The sequence below is a fragment of the Cyprinodon tularosa genome, unplaced genomic scaffold (assembly GCF_016077235.1).
Source record: "Cyprinodon tularosa strain WSP-4 unplaced genomic scaffold, ASM1607723v1 ctg221, whole genome shotgun sequence".
Lineage (NCBI taxonomy): Eukaryota > Metazoa > Chordata > Actinopteri > Cyprinodontiformes > Cyprinodontidae > Cyprinodon > Cyprinodon tularosa.
The window spans coordinates 610,246-628,024 of NW_024038824.1; the positions used below are offsets into that span (position 1 = coordinate 610,246).

A 17,779-nucleotide genomic window follows, 5' to 3' on the forward strand; every position below is an offset into this window, starting at 1 on the left:
ACAGACAAACAAAGAAAGCAGCCAGCTCCGGGTGAGTAAAATCAGCTGATTGAGTTTATCAATGAAAGCGCCAATGTGCTACAGAGAAACAATTGATCACTACAGAAAGCAAAGTCGTTCTTTTGAAAAAGGATTGTGGCAAAGATGGATGTTTGTTGATGAACTTTTCAAAAGTGAAAGGACGTGATCGTTAATGATGTCTGACCCTGAAACTCCGCCTGCGTCTGAGAACATGTTAAACATGGATGCAACTATAAGGATGCTGGCTTTGCTTTAGGAATTTTCTTTGGGATTCTGTCTCTCACTGTTAGAATGTACATATGATTAAAATTGTAGATTGTTGCATTCTTTGTAAGTGGGCAAACCTCCAAAATCAGCAAGGGGTCAAATACAGACTTATTTCCCCCACTGTATATAGTCAAGGATGTATAGTCAGGAGAAATGAATTAAAAAATCTAGTGAATGTCATGTAGCTTACACAACATCAACAGCAGCATTTTATTCAGATCCTTGGAATACAATGTTAAAAAGTTAACAGCTCAAGTTGGAACAGATCACAGAACCTCGTCCTGAATGGAACACCACTCTAGAAATACTTACTCTGTGTTGTGGTGGACGGTGTCGTAACGAACAAACAGAGAGGTGTAGAAAGCTTCGGTCAGCAGAGAGTAGATGGCGATCATCACCAGCAGCACGGCCAGTTTCAGCACGGAGTTCAGCCGCAGGAACACGGCGCAGGTGACCATCGCCAGCACTCCTGTGAACACAAAATACTGAGAAAAGCAGAAACATATGGTCAGATGCAGGTACATGATCTATTCAAACATGACACCATCAAAAAATTCAGACAGCATGAAGAAGAATCTGGGTAACTGTTTAAATTGAACACCAAATAATTTGCTTCCATGCTTAAAAAAAGGAGTAAAATTAGAAAATGTATGATTGACCATTGATTAAGTTAAACTAATTGCTGATTTTCATTAAATGATTACATAATTATTGATCAAACATATTATGTACTTAATAATTTGGTAATTGTATTTCTCAAAGAAGCATTTTGTTTCTGTTTATGGAATTAGTGAAAACTGAGTCAGTACTTTATACTAAAGAATATAAAATATTTTAACTTATGCTTAAACATAAAAAGAGTGAGGAGCACAAGTAGATCATCGTATAATAAGAGCTGAACAGAATCTGTTCAGAAACACGAGGAATGGAGGCTATTATGGTTAATTCAACTAAATAAACATACTAGATAAATAATTGACAGACAGTAAAAGAAGATAAAATCATACCCTAAATATTTGGAAAAGTCTCCACAGTATGGTGCACACAATCAGGCTGATACATGAGCATAAAGGATGATGAAATGCAATATGATGGCGGTGATCAAATCTAATGATTCAATGAAAGTTAGTTAAAAGTTATTAACCACCCAAATTAAAAAGTGAGGAATTAATTGCTGACTGAAATTAATTCACCATTTAATCTCTAATCCAAAGATATAAAACACTAATAATTAATGGTAATGTATTGTTAAGTAAATGATCAGAGACTGATTCGTTGACTTATTATTTAAAATTCCTTAGTAATTAATCCTCGGGTCAAGTTTCTTACATGTAATTATAAGTAAGTTATTAAACAAGCATAAATAAAGGAATTCCAGTGAACTAATTGAAACTTAAATATTAACAACCAATAGCTCATATACTCAAAGACCTACGGATGACTCAAAGCAAAATTATAGTTCTTTATATTACTCATATGTAAAAATAAAGGGTGCTATTAAATATCAATGTTTGATTCAAAATAACTTTCTGAACCATCCTTAATAAGTGACAATGACAGCGTACTGGATGTGGACTGAATGTGGACAGAGGTTGGTAGATTACCCAAACATTTTATCCCAGTAAGAGTAACACTACCTTAAAATATATTTTTCCTCAGGTGAGGTAAAAAGTTTTCATTCAACAAATTACTCAAGTAAGAGTGAAAAGGCGCATGTTAAAATGGCTACTTAAGCACTGAGTGATTGTTGGCTCATAAAATTTGATTGACTGTTTAAAAGGAATTAATCAGGCAAATAGTTATGTGCAAATGCTGGTATTCCAAAGTATAAAATGATTTAGAAAATACTAAAATATAACATGATTATTAAATAATAAATTCAAGCAGAAGTACCACCTTTCAAACTGTTTTAAACTTAAACTTACTAAACTTATAAAATGAATCTTTACAGTAGACAACAGGGTAAAGAGTCATTTTACTCTATGTGTAAAAGTAAAATGTACACTCAATAAAAAATATAAATGCACCACTTTGGTTTTGCTCCCATTTTTTATGAGGTGGGACATCTCATGGGACATTTGTAGCATTGTATTGTTTGATAAAAGTGCACCTTTCACAGTGGCCTTTTATTGTGGGAAGTGTAAGGCCCACCTGTGCACTAATCATGGTGTCTAATCAGCATCTTGATATGCCGCACCTGTGAAGTTATCTCAGCAAAGGAAAAGTGCTCACTATCAAAGATTTACACTGGTTTGTGAACCATATTTGAGGAATATGGGGATATTGAGTATGTGGAAAAAGTTTTAGATCTTTGAGTTCATCTCATAAAAATTTGGAGCAAAACTATATTGTAGCGTTTAAATTTTTGTTGAGTGTAAATTCAGTAAAACCACCCCTAAAAGTGACTTAAATAGACTACTGGCCACATTGTGACCCTGACTGAAAAGAGGGAAAAGATGGATGGCTGATCAGGAAATGGTTCATTTGGTTTTAGTTACTAAGTGAAAATGTTGGTGATTGAAACATTTCTTGACTGAACTTGGTTCAAACAGAAGAAGTTGAATGTATGCAACTGAGATCAATACTGTGGACTATTGCAAGTGTAAAGAAACAGACACTAAAATAACAATTTATAGGTAAAGTCGCCCAGTTTATATTATAAACTTCCTGTTATTAATATGAACCCTGGACACAAACTAAAGTAAGTTTATGAGCTTCTGATGATTTCCCAGCTCCTCTGGCCACTAAAGAACCACATGCTGAGCAGTAATAAGCCAGAACTACTAAACTGGCCTTTATTCCTAAAGTTTCTGATGTGTTTTCTTATTAAAGATTAAATCCAATATCCAATATTTTCTTATGTTGCTGCATCTAAAAATAACCTCCTGTGTGTATCTAAAAAGCAGGTCTTATTTGCAGACCCTCAGGAGGAAATAAGTTTCTGATGTACAGGTGCTGGTCATAAAATTAGAATATCATGAAAAAGTAGATTGATTTCAGTAATTCCATTTAAAAAGTGAAACTTGTATATTATATTCATACATTACATACAAACTCATATATTTCAGATGTTTATTTTGTTTAATTTTGATGATTACAAATGACAACAAATGAAAATCTCAAATTCATCATATCAGAAAATTAGAATATTGTGAAAAGGTTCAAAATTGATGGCCCCTGGTGCCACACTCTAATCAGCTAATTAACTCAAACCACCTGCAAAAGCCTTTAAATGGTCTTTCAGTCTAGTTCTATAGGCTACACAATCATGGGGAAGACTGCTGACTTGACAGTTGTCCAAAAGACGACCATCGACACCTTGCACAAGGAGGGCAAGACACAAAAGGTCATCGCTAAAGAGGCTGGCTGTTCACAGAGCTCAGTGTCCAAGCACATTAATAGAGAGGCGAAGGGAAGGAAAAGATGTGGTCGAAAAAAGTGTACAAGCAAGAGAGATAACCACACCCTGGAGAGGATTGTGAAACAAAACCCATTCAAAAATGTGGGGGAGATTCACAAAGAGTGGACTGCAGCTGGAGTGAGTGCTTCAAGAACCACCACACACAGACGTATGAAAGACATGGGTTTCTGCTGTCGCATTCCTTGTGTCAAGCCACTCTTGAACCACAGACAGCGTCAGAAGCGTCTTGCCTGGGCTAAAGAGAAACAGGACTGGACTGCTGGTGAGTGGTCCAAAGTCATGTTCTCTGATGAAAGTAAATTTTGCATTTCCTTTGGAAATCAAGGTCCCAGAGTCTGGAGGAAAAGAAGAGAGGCACTTCATCCACGTTGCTTGAAGTCCAGTGTAAAGTTTCCACAGTCAGTGATGGTTTGGGGTGCCATGTCATCTGCTGGTGTTGGTCCATTGTGTTTTCTGAGGTCCAGGGTCAACGCAGCCACATACCAGGAAGTTTTAGAGCACTTCATGCATCCTGCAGCTGACCAACTTTTTGGAGATGCAGATTTCATTTTCCAACAGGACTTGGCACCTGCACACAGTGCCAAAGCTACCAGTACCTGGTTGAAGGACCATGGTATCCCTGTTCTTAATTAGCCAGCAAACTCTCCTGACCTTAACCCCATAGAAAATCTATGGGGTATTGTGAAGAAGAAGATGCAATACACCAGACCCAACAATTCAGAAGAGCTAAAAGCCACTATTAGAGCAACCTGGGCTATCATAACACCTGAGCAGTGCCACAGACTGATCGACTCCATGCCACGCCGCATTGCTGCAGTAATACAGGCCAAAGGAGGCCCAACTAAATACTGAGTGCTGTACATGCTCATACTTTTCATGTTCATACTTTTCAGTTGGCCAACATTTCTATAAATCCTTTGTTTTTATTGGTCTTCAGTAATATTCTAATTTTCTGATATGATGAATTTGAGATTTTCATTTGTTGTCATTTGTAATCATCAAAATTAAACAAAATAAACATCTGAAATATATGAGTTTGTATGTAATGTATGAATATAATATACAAGTTTCACTTTTTAAATGGAATTACTGAAATCAATCTACTTTTTCATGATATTCTAATTTTATGACCAGCACCTGTATACAACAATACATGACTCAGCTCAAGCTTGGGGCTATAAAAATGTGGCTCGCTTATTGGCTCCATCAATCAACCATATATTGTGTGAACAAAACAGCATAATGGATGTTTTCCATGTGACGTTCTGATGGCTCCATCAGTCGGCGTGTCCGAGGCGAGACCTCCCTCTGGGACACAAGCAGCTGTCGACAATATTTAATTCATCATTTTGCCACTGTCGCAGAAGTGAAAAAAACACAACAGATGGACCTGACTGCAGAATTTCGACACCTCATTTAGTTGGTACCTCTGGGTAGAAGCAGATGTCTGGAATGGAGGCAGACTCGTTGTACGTCTGGTTCTTGAAGATGTTGGGCTTATCGAAGTCACACCACAGCTGTGAAAGACCGACAGGGCGGATTAATTTCAATGTAAACCTTTAGACTCATGTTAAATATAAAAGCCATTCTAATTAAAATGTGCGACAATTATCAGAATCATTAGAAAATAAATCATTGTGATTATAATAAACAGTGTAAATATGTATTTCGTTGAGTTATGCTTAATTTGGGTATCTTGATAGGTTTTGACAGATTTTAATGACATTTTTATAAGAGGTGTCCTCATGCCAAGGAATAGCCCATTAAAATTTGGTGATAATCCATAAATTAATATGGATACATGATTTTTTTGTTTTAAGATTCTCTAACATTGTGAGATGGGGACATTTGGCAGAACAAGGAGTTCCCCACTAAACAGATGAAGTGAGTATTGACAGCCTCAGCATTGGACTCAAAAAGTCCAGAGGGATTTTACTGAAGAGCGTTGTTGGTTTGTTTGCAGGTTCAATTAAAACTTATGAAAGCATTTTATGGGATTTTTTTTTTTTTACCAGAGGTGTGCCTCATGCAAAGAAAAACATTACTTAAAGCTATGGTGGAGGATGATCTTTTTCCAGGTGGAGCATCTAAATAAGTGGTCCTACTAATTGTCAATCATTCTGGTGATGTGTTTACATAAGGCCGTCCTACGTGCTCGTTCCCATTTTCATTTATCGGTGGTGAGTCTGACATAGCAGAAAATTTTCAAATCTTCTTTTGGATAGTAAGCTTCTATGAGCGATGCAAATAGCAACTTATAAACTTGTGCACGAGGAGAAATGGGCTCCTGCCACATTCCCAATTAGTCTGCATAAGGTACAATAATTATTTTTTTTTTTATTGATTTATCTATTTAGTTCACTTCTTTTTTAGACTAATGCTGTATACAAATAGAAAAGTCTATTTAATTTGCTCCAGTACCTGACAAGGCTTAGGCACAAATTATGGAGTATCTGGTACTGATACCTCTATTAAGAACAGGGGTGGGAAGAAAATAAAACAGCCAACTCCGATTGCCGAGTGCAATCTATTAAATGTGAGCTTTACTGTGAGCCTTGCTTTAATTTAGTAATCATATATATATATATATATATATAGATATATATATATATATATATATATATATATAGATATATATATACATAATATAAAGAGATGATAACTGATTGCTGCAGAAGACACATTTATGTCTAAAGCAACTAGATTTAATAGTGGCAGTGAAAATAAGTGTCACTGGTAAGAGTCATAGTCCCAGACAACAGAATTGGTATGCTTCATCAATTACATCTGTGTCCGTTTGCAATATATTTAGATTTAAAATATGTAGCCATTTCCAGTGTCCATAGAGAGTTTTGGATGACAGTTTTTTATACAACTTGTTGATTTCCTAACTTCCTTCTGAAGTAAATTGCTGAAAACTGGACTCTAGAAAAAAAAAAGCAACATCTTAATTTTTTTCTTTTTAAGTTTACCCACAAATTATACTTACAATGTTGATCATTGCTGCAAGGAAATTAATAAGGATTGAGACGAAGATGATGACGTTCCTTGCTGTGTACGTCTCATTAATCCAGCAGCAGGCTTTCCTCAGGACCAGAGGCAAACATTTGTAGTCCTCTGCTGTCGTGACGAGAACCAGGCAGGAGTGGAGGATGATCAGGATGGAAAACTGGATCACCATCGTCATCATTCTGCATAGAAAAAAAACAACAGACCCAGATAAAATAGGCCTCCAGATAAGGACATTTTAAACTTAGAGGATTCTCTAATAGCTGGAATAAAACCTGCATAGTCGTGACCTTTTTGAAAGAGCTGTTTAAGTTGGACTTTCTTCACCATCATGATCTTTTCTGTCGGAGTCAGTTCAAAATCAGGAATCCAACATTTCAGAAAAACAACAAAAAAGCTTAGCGAAATAATGACCCACACAGCCAACAGTTAAATGAGAAGCTGCATTATTTATTTACCTGCTCTGCCTGATAATGATATGAATAAAGCATTAAACCAAACCAAGCTTTTGTTGCAGATGCAAAATTGTTAGCTGAAACTTTTCATTTACTGTATACAAAGCAGAAAGAAAAATTTATGAATTAATTGTTTTAATATCTGTTATCACTCTAAGCTTTAGTTTCAACAGTTTTAGTACAGTAACTGTAGATTAAATTTTATACTTGACTTTTTAGGTTAATGCGGTTACCCCAGGGTAAAAATTCAATTAAATTCAACATAACTCAACTCAACTAAACTCAACTCAGCCCAAGTCAAGCCAAGTCAATTAAATTCAAGTCAGTTCAGTTTATTTATACCGTGCCAATTCACATCTTCTCATTGACTCTCAAAGGTCGCTTTACAGAAACAATAAATCAGATCAAGCAGACAGATTGGTAAGGGGTATCTATCTAGGAAAACCAGCTGATTGCATCGAGTTTGACAGCAACCCCTCACACCAAGCATGCTTGTTGGGACAGTGGAGAGGAAAAACCTCCTTTTAACAGGAAGAAACCTGCAACAGAACTAAAATACTGGTCCAACTCTATCATCTGTAACTGAAGTTGTTGATGGCAGCGACCCAGCTGACATTTCTCTCGAGGATGGCATTACAACCAAGCAGAAACAGAAATGACAAAATCTTGTTCAACTTCGGCAGTTGTGCTAAGATTTTCACAATGCAGGGAATTGCTACATGCAACAGGAAGGTTCATTATTTGAAGCAAACTAGAGCTTTGATGTGGGTGGCTGTGTGAGGAGGCATGTCTATAGCTCAGTGCTAGAGAACAGCAGCCAGTTGCAATACAAAACAACACCTTTCCTATACGACCATCACAAATAACAATATTTAGGTTGGAAAAATCGGAGATGTCTCACTTTAACACTGTAGTCACTTAATTCAACTCTGGTGGCTTAAAATGGTTAAACAAGCCCTATCTGCTCACTTGCAGTGTTTCCTCTATAAATTATCCAAACAGGGCAGTCCCACCTCCATAGCGCTGCACTACCCTGGTGTTTGCAGTCTTTACAAATATTCCAGAACATCCATAAGCTCTTATAACTGTCCACTCCTCTACATTCAACTCGTCGCCTGTCCAGCTAAGCTCACTTTCTGATATTTAGTAACATATTATAATGCAGCGGACTTAAGCAGCTAATATTTTCTATGATTATTAATACTTGGAAGCAAAATATATATTTTTTTCTTGTTATCTTAAGAATGATAAAATAATTCCTGGATCTCGTGGAGTGAACTTCTCTGCAACAAACACTTGAGACAAGCCTGGAGAAGCTCTCATAATCAATATCAGGGATGGTGGAGGATCTGTTATGCTGTGTGCCTGCTTCTCTTCAAAACACCCTGGAGCCTTTTTAGTGATCTTGCAGCATTTACTTTATTAATACTAGGATATACAAAATATAAAAATCTAGTGGACTCAACGTAAGTCCTAAAAACAGGGCATCGTTTAGTCTTTTTCTCAGTGTCAGTGTGATGATGATGCCCCTGAGATAAAAAAATATGTTTATTTCATAATTTTTTTAGGGCACAAATAAATATGGCACTAAGTTCAAATAATTTGTCAAAAAATAAAAATATTTGAAAGAAGTAAAAGCACAGATGTACAGTTAAAGCACAGTATGAGTCTGATGAGACTCAATTGTCAGGACAACTTTAATTTTGAAAAAACAACATTTTATGCAGATACACTATATTGCCAAAAGTATTTGCTCACCTGCCTTGACTCACATATGAGCTTAAGTGACATCCCGTTCCTAATCCATAGGGTTCAATATGACGTCGGTCCACCCTTTGCAGCTAGAACAGCTTCAACTCTTCTGGGAAGGCTGTCCACAAGGTTTAGGAGTGTGTTTATGGGAATTTTTGACCATTCTTCCAGAAGCGCATTTGTGAGGTCGCACACTGATGTTGGACGAGAAGGCCTGGCTCTCAGTCTCCGCTCTAATTCATCCCAAAGGTGTTCTATCGGGTTGAGGTCAGGACTCTGTGCAGGCCAGTCAAGTTCATCCACACCAGACTCTGTCATCCATGTCTTTATGGACCTTGCTTTGTGCACTGGTGCACAGTCATGTTGGAAGAGGAAGGGGCCAGCTCCAAACTGTTCCCACAAAGTTGGGAGCATGGAATTGTCCAAAATGTCTTGGTATGCTGAAGCATTCAGAGTTCCTTTCACTGGAACTAAGGGGCCAAGCCCAGCTCCTGAAAAACAACCTCACACCATAATCCCCCCTCCACCAAACTTTACACTTGGCACAATGCAGTCAGACAAGTACCGTTCTCCTGGCAACCGCCAAACCCAGACCCGTCCATCAGATTGCCAGATGGAGAAGCGCGATTCGTCACTCCAGAGAACGCGTCTCCACTGCTCTAGAGTCCAGTGGCGGCGTGCTTTACACCACCGCATCCGACGCTTTGCATTGCACTTGGTGATGTATGGCTTGGATGCAGCTGCTCGACCATGGAAACCCATTCCATGAAGCTCTCTGCGCACTGTTCTTGAGCTAATCTGAAGGCCACATGAAGTTTGGAGGTCTGTAGTGATTGACTCTGCAGAAAGTTGGCGACCTCTTCGCACTATGCGCGTCAGCATCCGCTGACCCCGCTCCGTCAGTTTACGTGGCCTACCTCTTCGTGGCTGAGTTGCTGTCGTTCCCAAACACTTCCATTTTCTTATAATACAGCTGACAGTTGACTGTGGAATATTTAGGAGCGAGGAAATTTCACGACTGGATTTGTTGCACAGGTGGCATCCTATCACAGTTCCACGCTGGAATTCACTGAGCTCCTGAGAGCGACCCATTCTTTCACAAATGTTTGTAAAAACAGTCTGCATGCCTAGGTGCTTGAATTTATACACCTGTGGCCATGGAAGTGATTGGAACACCTGATTCCAATAATTTGGATGGGTGAGCAAATACTTTTGGCAATATAGTGTATTAGAAAAACATTTCTGTATTAAAATACTTTTTTCGCTCAAATGTAATATTCTAATTTTAGATGCTGTGATTTACTAAATATAAACAGAAAATCTGTATAACTTACAAAAATAAATTTTTTAAAACATCAATCTGTATAAAAAAACTGTTTCATCTGGTGACGAAGTTGCTGAATAAATTACCTTTTCAGGCTTAGACAACTTTTATTGTCATTTTGTATACAGAAATTGTTTACAAAACGAAATTTTATTTAGTACAGCTTTTCAGACAGTAAATGAACACTTCAATCCATAAAGTGCAGCAGTAATGAAACAGTTTGAGAGAAACAAAACATGGTACAAAAAAACCACATGGATATGGAAGTTGAGAGCATTAATATTTACTGTATAATGCAAATATGCAGTATTTTTGGTTTGGTGTTATCAGTGTGATGCAGGGTTTGTGATATGATTTAAAGTTTTTTTTTTCAACAGTTCAGCTGTCTGATGGCAGTGTGGAAGAAACTGTTGCAGAATCTGCTAGACCTGCATCGGATGCTGCAAAGCCTCTTCCCAGAGGGCAGCAGGGAGAACAGTCCATGGTGGGGGTGTGAGGGGTCATTAATGATGTTACAGACTTGGGACACGCAGCGCTGGGATGAAGTGTCTTTTATGGAGGGAATAGGAGCCCCTATGATCCTCTCTGCTGTTTTCACTACTCTTCTCACCTTCTTCCAGTCTGAGGCAGCCTCCACATCACACAGTGAGACAGCTGTTCAGAACGCTCTCTATGGTGCTTCTGTAGAAGGTGGTGAGGATGGATGGGGGCAGTAATAATGTGATTTATTGAATGGGTCCGTGGATGTAGGTTTTTGACAATATTTAGCCACTAGAGTAGCTTCATACTTTGACTGTTTCTGTCGGATAAAAACAGCAACAGACTTCGATGCTCAGGGAAGTAGGCGCACAGATTTTTCTTTTCTTCAGGTGTCCTGATTTACCTGAGATCATAAAGCAGGTTTTAAGAGTTAATTTAAATCCCTATTCAGATAAGAGTCACTCTTGACCATCATCAAGGCTTTCAGTGACTTCCCAGGTGATGATGGAATCATCTGATGAAGAAGCAATGACTATCACAGGATCAGAGTGATTACTTCCACTGGATTTGTAGATAAAATATCATCTCAGGGCACAATAGACTCCAATTATGACTAAAAGTGTTTTGAACAGCAGGACAGAGGCTCTCATGTCTTGTGTTTTACCACACATGTACTCCAGGAGCTGACAATGATTCATTATTTATACGCCACGCTACAGATATAATTGTTGTTCCTCTATGTTAATAAGATTCTGGGAAGCTGAAGTCTTTCTAACGGCTCCATATGCAGATACACCTTCCATCACTGTCTGACTGTTACATTAACAAGTTTAGCCAACCTAACAAATCAAGTCTATAAGCAACTGTCCACTAAGAAACAGAAATAATGATTTAAAGTTTTTCTTTAAAACAATATTTGTAAGTCTTGTTAAAAAAAGAACTCTGTATAAAATATTCCACTTCAGAAACCAAATTGGATTAAGATGTAAAATTTAATAGCTAAAAAGCAAAAAAAATATATACTGTATTTAGTGAGATTTCTTTTTCATACTTTCATGTTTTTATTGGTATAAAAAATAGTAACAAAGGCAGCAGAACATAGGTTTAGTGTTATGAAAATGTAATTGTTTTAATCAATAAGAAAGATTATTCTTTGTAACACACTCTTTTTAAAATTGAAATTTCAAGCTTTACAAAAAATCAGATCAAACAGTGCCTAACATCTTCATACACAAAGGCTGCAGTCTGTCTTTTAAAATGTCTTCATAATTATTACGTTTCTATAACCAGATATAACCTTATTGAAATCTAAAATCCCTTTTCCAAGGGGGACCTGGGAAGATTACATTAACAGCCGAAGCCATTTATCTGAATTCGAGGTGTTTAAAAACTGTGCTCATTCTGCTTGATTATAGATGTATCATTCAGTTTGAAAAAAATAAAAGTCTCAGTGATTAAAAAAAGATGGTTAAGCCTAAAGATGCTCAGGGTTGCATGCAGCTGCATTTAGGATATAGATATGAATAATCCTCACTGAAAAAAATTTAAAAAATAGAAAACCTAAGGTTTGTTATGGCTAGAGGGAAGCAGTTAGAAGGGAAAGATACTGTGCAGCTTTTAGGGTCTGTGGAGCTGATTGTCAATCATGTGACACCTGTGGCTCCCCCTCCTTGGGCAGCAAAAAAACGAACCGTGCATACAGAGTTTTGTTGAAAATTATAAAGAGAGATCATATCTCTCCTTTCTTAGCTTTTCTTCATTGGCTTCCTGTTAAATTCAGAATAGAATTTAAAATCCTCATTCTCACATATAAAGCCTTAAATGGCCAAGCTCCATCTTACATCAGATATGAATGAGAGCACCTTGGTCTCATCTGAAGGTTTACAAGTGGTTCCTAGAATTTCTAAAAGTGCAATGGGACATAGATATTTTAGATATCAGGTTCCTCTTCTGTGGAACCAGTTTTAGTCCGTGAGGCAGACACCCTTTTCTTTTTGATAAAGCTTATAGTTAGAGTGGCTCAGGTTATCCTGATCTATCTCTAGTTATGCTGCTATAGGCTTAGACAGCTGGAGAACATAGGGACCCTTTTTCATTTTCTGCTTCATTCTATCTTTATACTCCCATTCTGCAGAATTTGTTAGTTCAGTCTCTAACTTTATGCTCTCTTTGCTTTTTCTCACAGTAGCTTCATCTGTTCTGTTCCTGTTGGCTGTGTCTTCATCCTGGACAGAAATATTAGTTGTGTTGCTGCCATCAACACCTTTGTTTACAGATGTTGGAGCTTGGCTGGTTTTTCAGTGTGGTCCTGTTTCTCTGTCAGCCTCTGACATGGGAGCTGGCTCAGAGCTCGTCTGCCTGGCTGTGTGTTTCCTAGACAGGCCCGCCTGTGGAGCTGGTTAAACAAATTGAATTGAACTGAACATAGAAAACGACTGTATTTTCTTCATATTACCTTAAAGAACACAGAAAAAAACATGGTAATCTTGTGCTCGGCATATGGGTCCACGAACTGATAAGGATGGTATCTGTTGGGAGCTGGAGTAGTACCACCTTCCTCCAGCAGAGTCCGCCGTGGATCCTCCGGAGCCGAGCCTCCTGCACAGCTGAGGCTCATTCCTTCATCAGAGGGTCCACACTATATAAGCTGTCTTCAGACCTTGCCTCAATGCCGCAGTGTTGAATCCAGTTGGTTAGCACCTAAGCCAAGATCCTTCTGAGTACTTTGTTGACTTTGAATCCAGACTGGATTCTAACCCTTTTTGTCTCTACTTTCAGGAAAGCTGTTTTTCTCCTGTGAAGCTCTGGAAGAGCTTAACCTGCCAAGTCTGCCCTCTGAGCCAAACCTGAAGACTCCTCTCTGGATTTCCATGCAGCTCTGGACCAAGAGCTGGAAACTCAAGACCAAGGTCTGCCCTCTCTCTAGAAGTAAGACGCTGAAGCAGCTAACGGACTCTGCTGAACAAACAATCTCTGGACCCAACAGTTCTCCTCCCAAAGCTTTAACCAAGAACCCTCAAGGTACAAACCTGAGACTCTCAAAGTCAAGCTCTTCTGATGCAACGCTAACAGAACTGTCTCCCACGCAGACTCCAGTGAACCAGCCCCCCAGGCCTGAACCAGTACCAGAGTTATTTCCATGTTCTTGTGAAACAATAAACCTTTGTTAACTTTTCAATCAGCCTCCTTCTCGTGGGTTCTGCATACTTGGGTCTCTCTTGTGAACCCATCATGACAGTATCCCATTATACTGCTTCCCTAAAGACCCAAAAGGGTGGCTGCTGTGAAGAGGGAGCTGGAACCAACAACAACTAGCATAATTAGCAGTAATCACTTCTTAAACCATTAGTTGGTATACTCAAATGGTTATTGTTGAGACTTGTCTTTTAGATAGATGTGGAAATAATTCTACTGGTTTTATTAATTCTTTTTTTAGAGTAAAAATCATCTATCAAAGTTTGAGTTTTATTATCACTTTCTTTAAGGCGAGGATTTTGGTTTGTTTTCCAAGGACCCCTTGTTTTTTTTTTTTGTGAAAGTTAATTTTTAGTTTTGGTCAAAATATCAGGTGAAAAAGTCAGTGCTTTTTTTCCCCTTACCTGGCAGAGGGAAGCAGGCTTTGAATAGCAGTGATGAAGATGAGCACAATAAAGGCGCAGACCAGGTTGGACTTGAAAACCTCGTCCCTCATCTGTGAGTACTGCACAGGCAAAGAGACCAAGACGAAGAGAAGAGAAAAGAAGGGGAAGAGGAGGTGAGGGGAAAAATGGAGAAACAGGTTTTCAGACAAACAGCGAAGACTGAACAAGTCAAAATGCACCGAACACACAGATGCACTGCCACAGATGCATGCAACTCGGTCAACCACAAGCATTAGAGAGAGAGACAGGAGCTGGTGGGTTAGCTGTGGGGTCCTGGGGAAGGTGCGAAGCTGACAAGCACAATGCTAGCTATGAGCATTTCAAATGTTAGCAGAGACGCCAACAGAGAGTGCTGAGTGAAAATAACTCTGAAATTAAACTCAGATGCTGCTGTCTGAAGACTCGGAAAAGTCTTAAACATGCTTAATTATTCTATAAAGAAAAGTTGTTGCCCCTCTGATTCAAAACAACAAAAAAGCAATTAAAAAACAAATTCACAAGTTCCGTTTTTAGTTCGTAATATTCTTGTTTATAATGGTTTTAATCGCTTTTTGTACCATTTGATGTCATCTGTCATAGAAAAACATATTGAAATCCACTTTTGTTGATTGTGATTTAACATTCAGAATGTAATACTTTTTGTAAACTTATATTAAGGTATCAAATTTTTTTATATTATCCTCATTATTAGGTGACAGAAACACCTAAAAGGCTTTATACTTTTTTTATCATAATTTATTTAATGGCTTAAATATGAACCTTTATAACTAAAATAATTGTGGCTGTGCATGAAAGTAGCAAAAAAAAAAAAATGCATAGAATGAGCTTAACTAGATTAGCTATATATTGTCTATGTCTGTGTCTAAAGTATGTCCATGTTTGTATTTTTAGGTATGTCTATGTCTGCATGGGAAAGTAAGAAACGTATTTTCATTCCTTTGTATGACCAGTGCATGTAAAGAAATTGATAATAAAGCCGACTTGACTATAACTTCAGGAAAGCCCTTTAATGAAAAACCTTTTCTACCTTTTTATCCTCATAAAAACCTTAAAGAGACAAATTTTTGCTAGAATTTTGCAGAAAAACATGCTTTTCAATAATGGTTTTTGATAAAAAAACAAAAACAATATCCTACATTTTCAGATTTTTTTCCCCTAACATTTAATGAGGATAACGGTATAAGTGTGTGTACTTTAGCCAGTCCTGTTAGAAAAGATGCTACTAAAGTTTCCACTTCTTTTCTTTCCACCCCAGTGACACCGGCTTCCCCGAACCTCTCTGTCTCTTTCTTAAGGGGTGCTGGGAAATTAGCAAGAGGACGTTTTCTGCTTTGTCACAACTTTTCCAATAGAAAACAAAATAACAAATAAAACAGAAAAACAAAACAAAAAAAATTATTTAAAAGAATGATGAAGGGAGGGCAACACCAAATCACTGCACATTTACTGAGGGAGTTTAGTGGTTATCCAGATAGTCAATTAAATAAATATAAATGAAGGCAGGGGACATTTTTCTTGAGATTCTGTTATTATGGAAAAAAACAAAACAATTATGAAGGGCTGAAAGCCAATATAGACCTAAAGCAACAAATGAATGGGCAAAAATAAGAAAAATTAGACAAAAGGACACTGCATTCAGCAAAGAAAAAGAACATTCATCCATTTCTGTCTTGTAACCATTTCATATGACATGATAATAAGTATCATGACAGAACCATCTATTAATTTAATGCTGCAGCAGATGACTCGGCTGTCTCTAAAATGTTAGCTCTGCAGTGTTAAAAGATGAATCTGTACAATAGATACACAGACTGTCTTCAATAAATGTGATAATTAGACTGTAATATTCATGAGTTTTCTAAATTAGGCGCTAGAAGTCCTTTTTTTAAAGGAGCAATAAGCAAAATTTAACTATGTGAGGACTAAACTAAACTAAAAACAGTTTTCAGAAGAATAAAGGGTAGCTATGATCCATGTTAAGATGTCACACACTGTCACCGTCTCACTGTGTTGTTCTCTAGTCTCTTGTTTTATGTAGCCTCACGTTCAGGAAAACAGCTACGGGGCTTACCAGCGTAGCATAGGAGCAAATAGTGCATCTAGCGTACCAAGCCGTTCAATCAGGACTCATTATTGCCACAGAAAAAAAAAAAGAAAAAAACTTTTTGATAAAGAAGCCGTCAGATAAGCAAGATGAGGATTAACATTGGCCTGGGGTTACCAAGGTACAGGAATGTCTACGTACATTCAGGGCTTTTTCTTTTTGACAAATAATCTTAAATTGAAATGAACAACTGAAGCCTTGAATTTCACATTGTTTTATTGATTTTTTGTGGCGTTCTGTGTTGCTTCATACCGACAGCAACTTGAGTGTGTCGTCTCCTATTTTATAAATCAAAATGACCTGACAAAGTAAAAAATAGATCTCACATTGAGCATCAAAATAAAAAAGAAAGGTATATTAATGGAATATTTTGAGCAATAGGATATTTCACAAGCAACATAACATGTAGTTAGGCTCAATCTTATGGAAGGAATCAGTTATATTTTTATTAATATTGCTATTAATTAATATAAACAGACTTTCCATATGTCATGTTATTTAGCTCAATAGAAGGTTGTATTAAAATATAGTGTTGTTGTAGAGGTGAAATTTTGCTTATTGCTCCTTTAAGTAAGATTAACAGTAAATTACCAACAGATCATTACTAATGTGCCTTAGTAATTAAATATTTGATGTATTAATAGCTGTGTTATTAATTGGCTCTTGTGTAAAATCACTATTCTGAGAAAGTTCATATTTAGAGGTCCACATTTTTTAATCTTGTTATATAAGGATTACTTTGGGAAGTGGAAGCAATAGTTTGGAAGAAACAAATCTTTTTTGTTGCCTTTTTATTCATTATTTTTCTTTTTTTTTACTCAATGCAGTGATTAAAAGTTAAAAGAGGAGATAAAAGGTGGTCATGAGTAAACTGAAGGGAGATCTTTGTCTTGTAGTGAAACAAGTGATGTTACCAAACCATATCTGACTATACTATAATTATTAAAGTACATAAGGATTTACACAGTAAGCTTAAAATAAAAAAATAAAAAAAACACACCAAGAAAAAAAAAAAAAAAATACTCAGGTGTTCTTTGAAAGCCAATTTTCTTGTGTTTTTTTAACATTGTATGGAGTCCAAAGTGTGCCAAGATAATTGTGTTTGTGATGTACATTATTACATCCAGAATAGCCACCAGAGGGCATGACTGTTGATGTCATAACCAGAGTCATATTTTTATCTGGCAGTTGCTGCAGCATCTCACTATGAGAGGAGATAGGATACGGGTCAATATTATTTTGTTTGGCAAAAGTTACCAAAAAAAATGTGTTATCTGTTTAGAACTATAAGCAGTGCTTGAAAGT

The 17,779-nt window shown here is 37.2% G+C and overlaps 1 protein-coding gene across 2 annotated transcripts in view; it reads right to left on the reverse strand.

Annotated features, from left to right (window-relative positions):
• The window catches only part of adcy8 (adenylate cyclase 8 (brain)), a 153,995-nt gene that overhangs the window by 50,522 nt on the left and 85,694 nt on the right, over nucleotides 1-17,779 (reverse strand). For both annotated transcript variants that reach the window (XM_038286163.1, XM_038286162.1), the window contains 4 exons: nucleotides 14,329-14,429; nucleotides 6,699-6,900; nucleotides 5,137-5,226; nucleotides 601-773 (listed from right to left, as the gene is read on the reverse strand). In XM_038286163.1, the coding sequence (XP_038142091.1) occupies nucleotides 601-773; nucleotides 5,137-5,226; nucleotides 6,699-6,900; nucleotides 14,329-14,429 (566 nt within the window). The remainder of the gene's footprint in view (nucleotides 1-600; nucleotides 774-5,136; nucleotides 5,227-6,698; nucleotides 6,901-14,328; nucleotides 14,430-17,779) is intronic.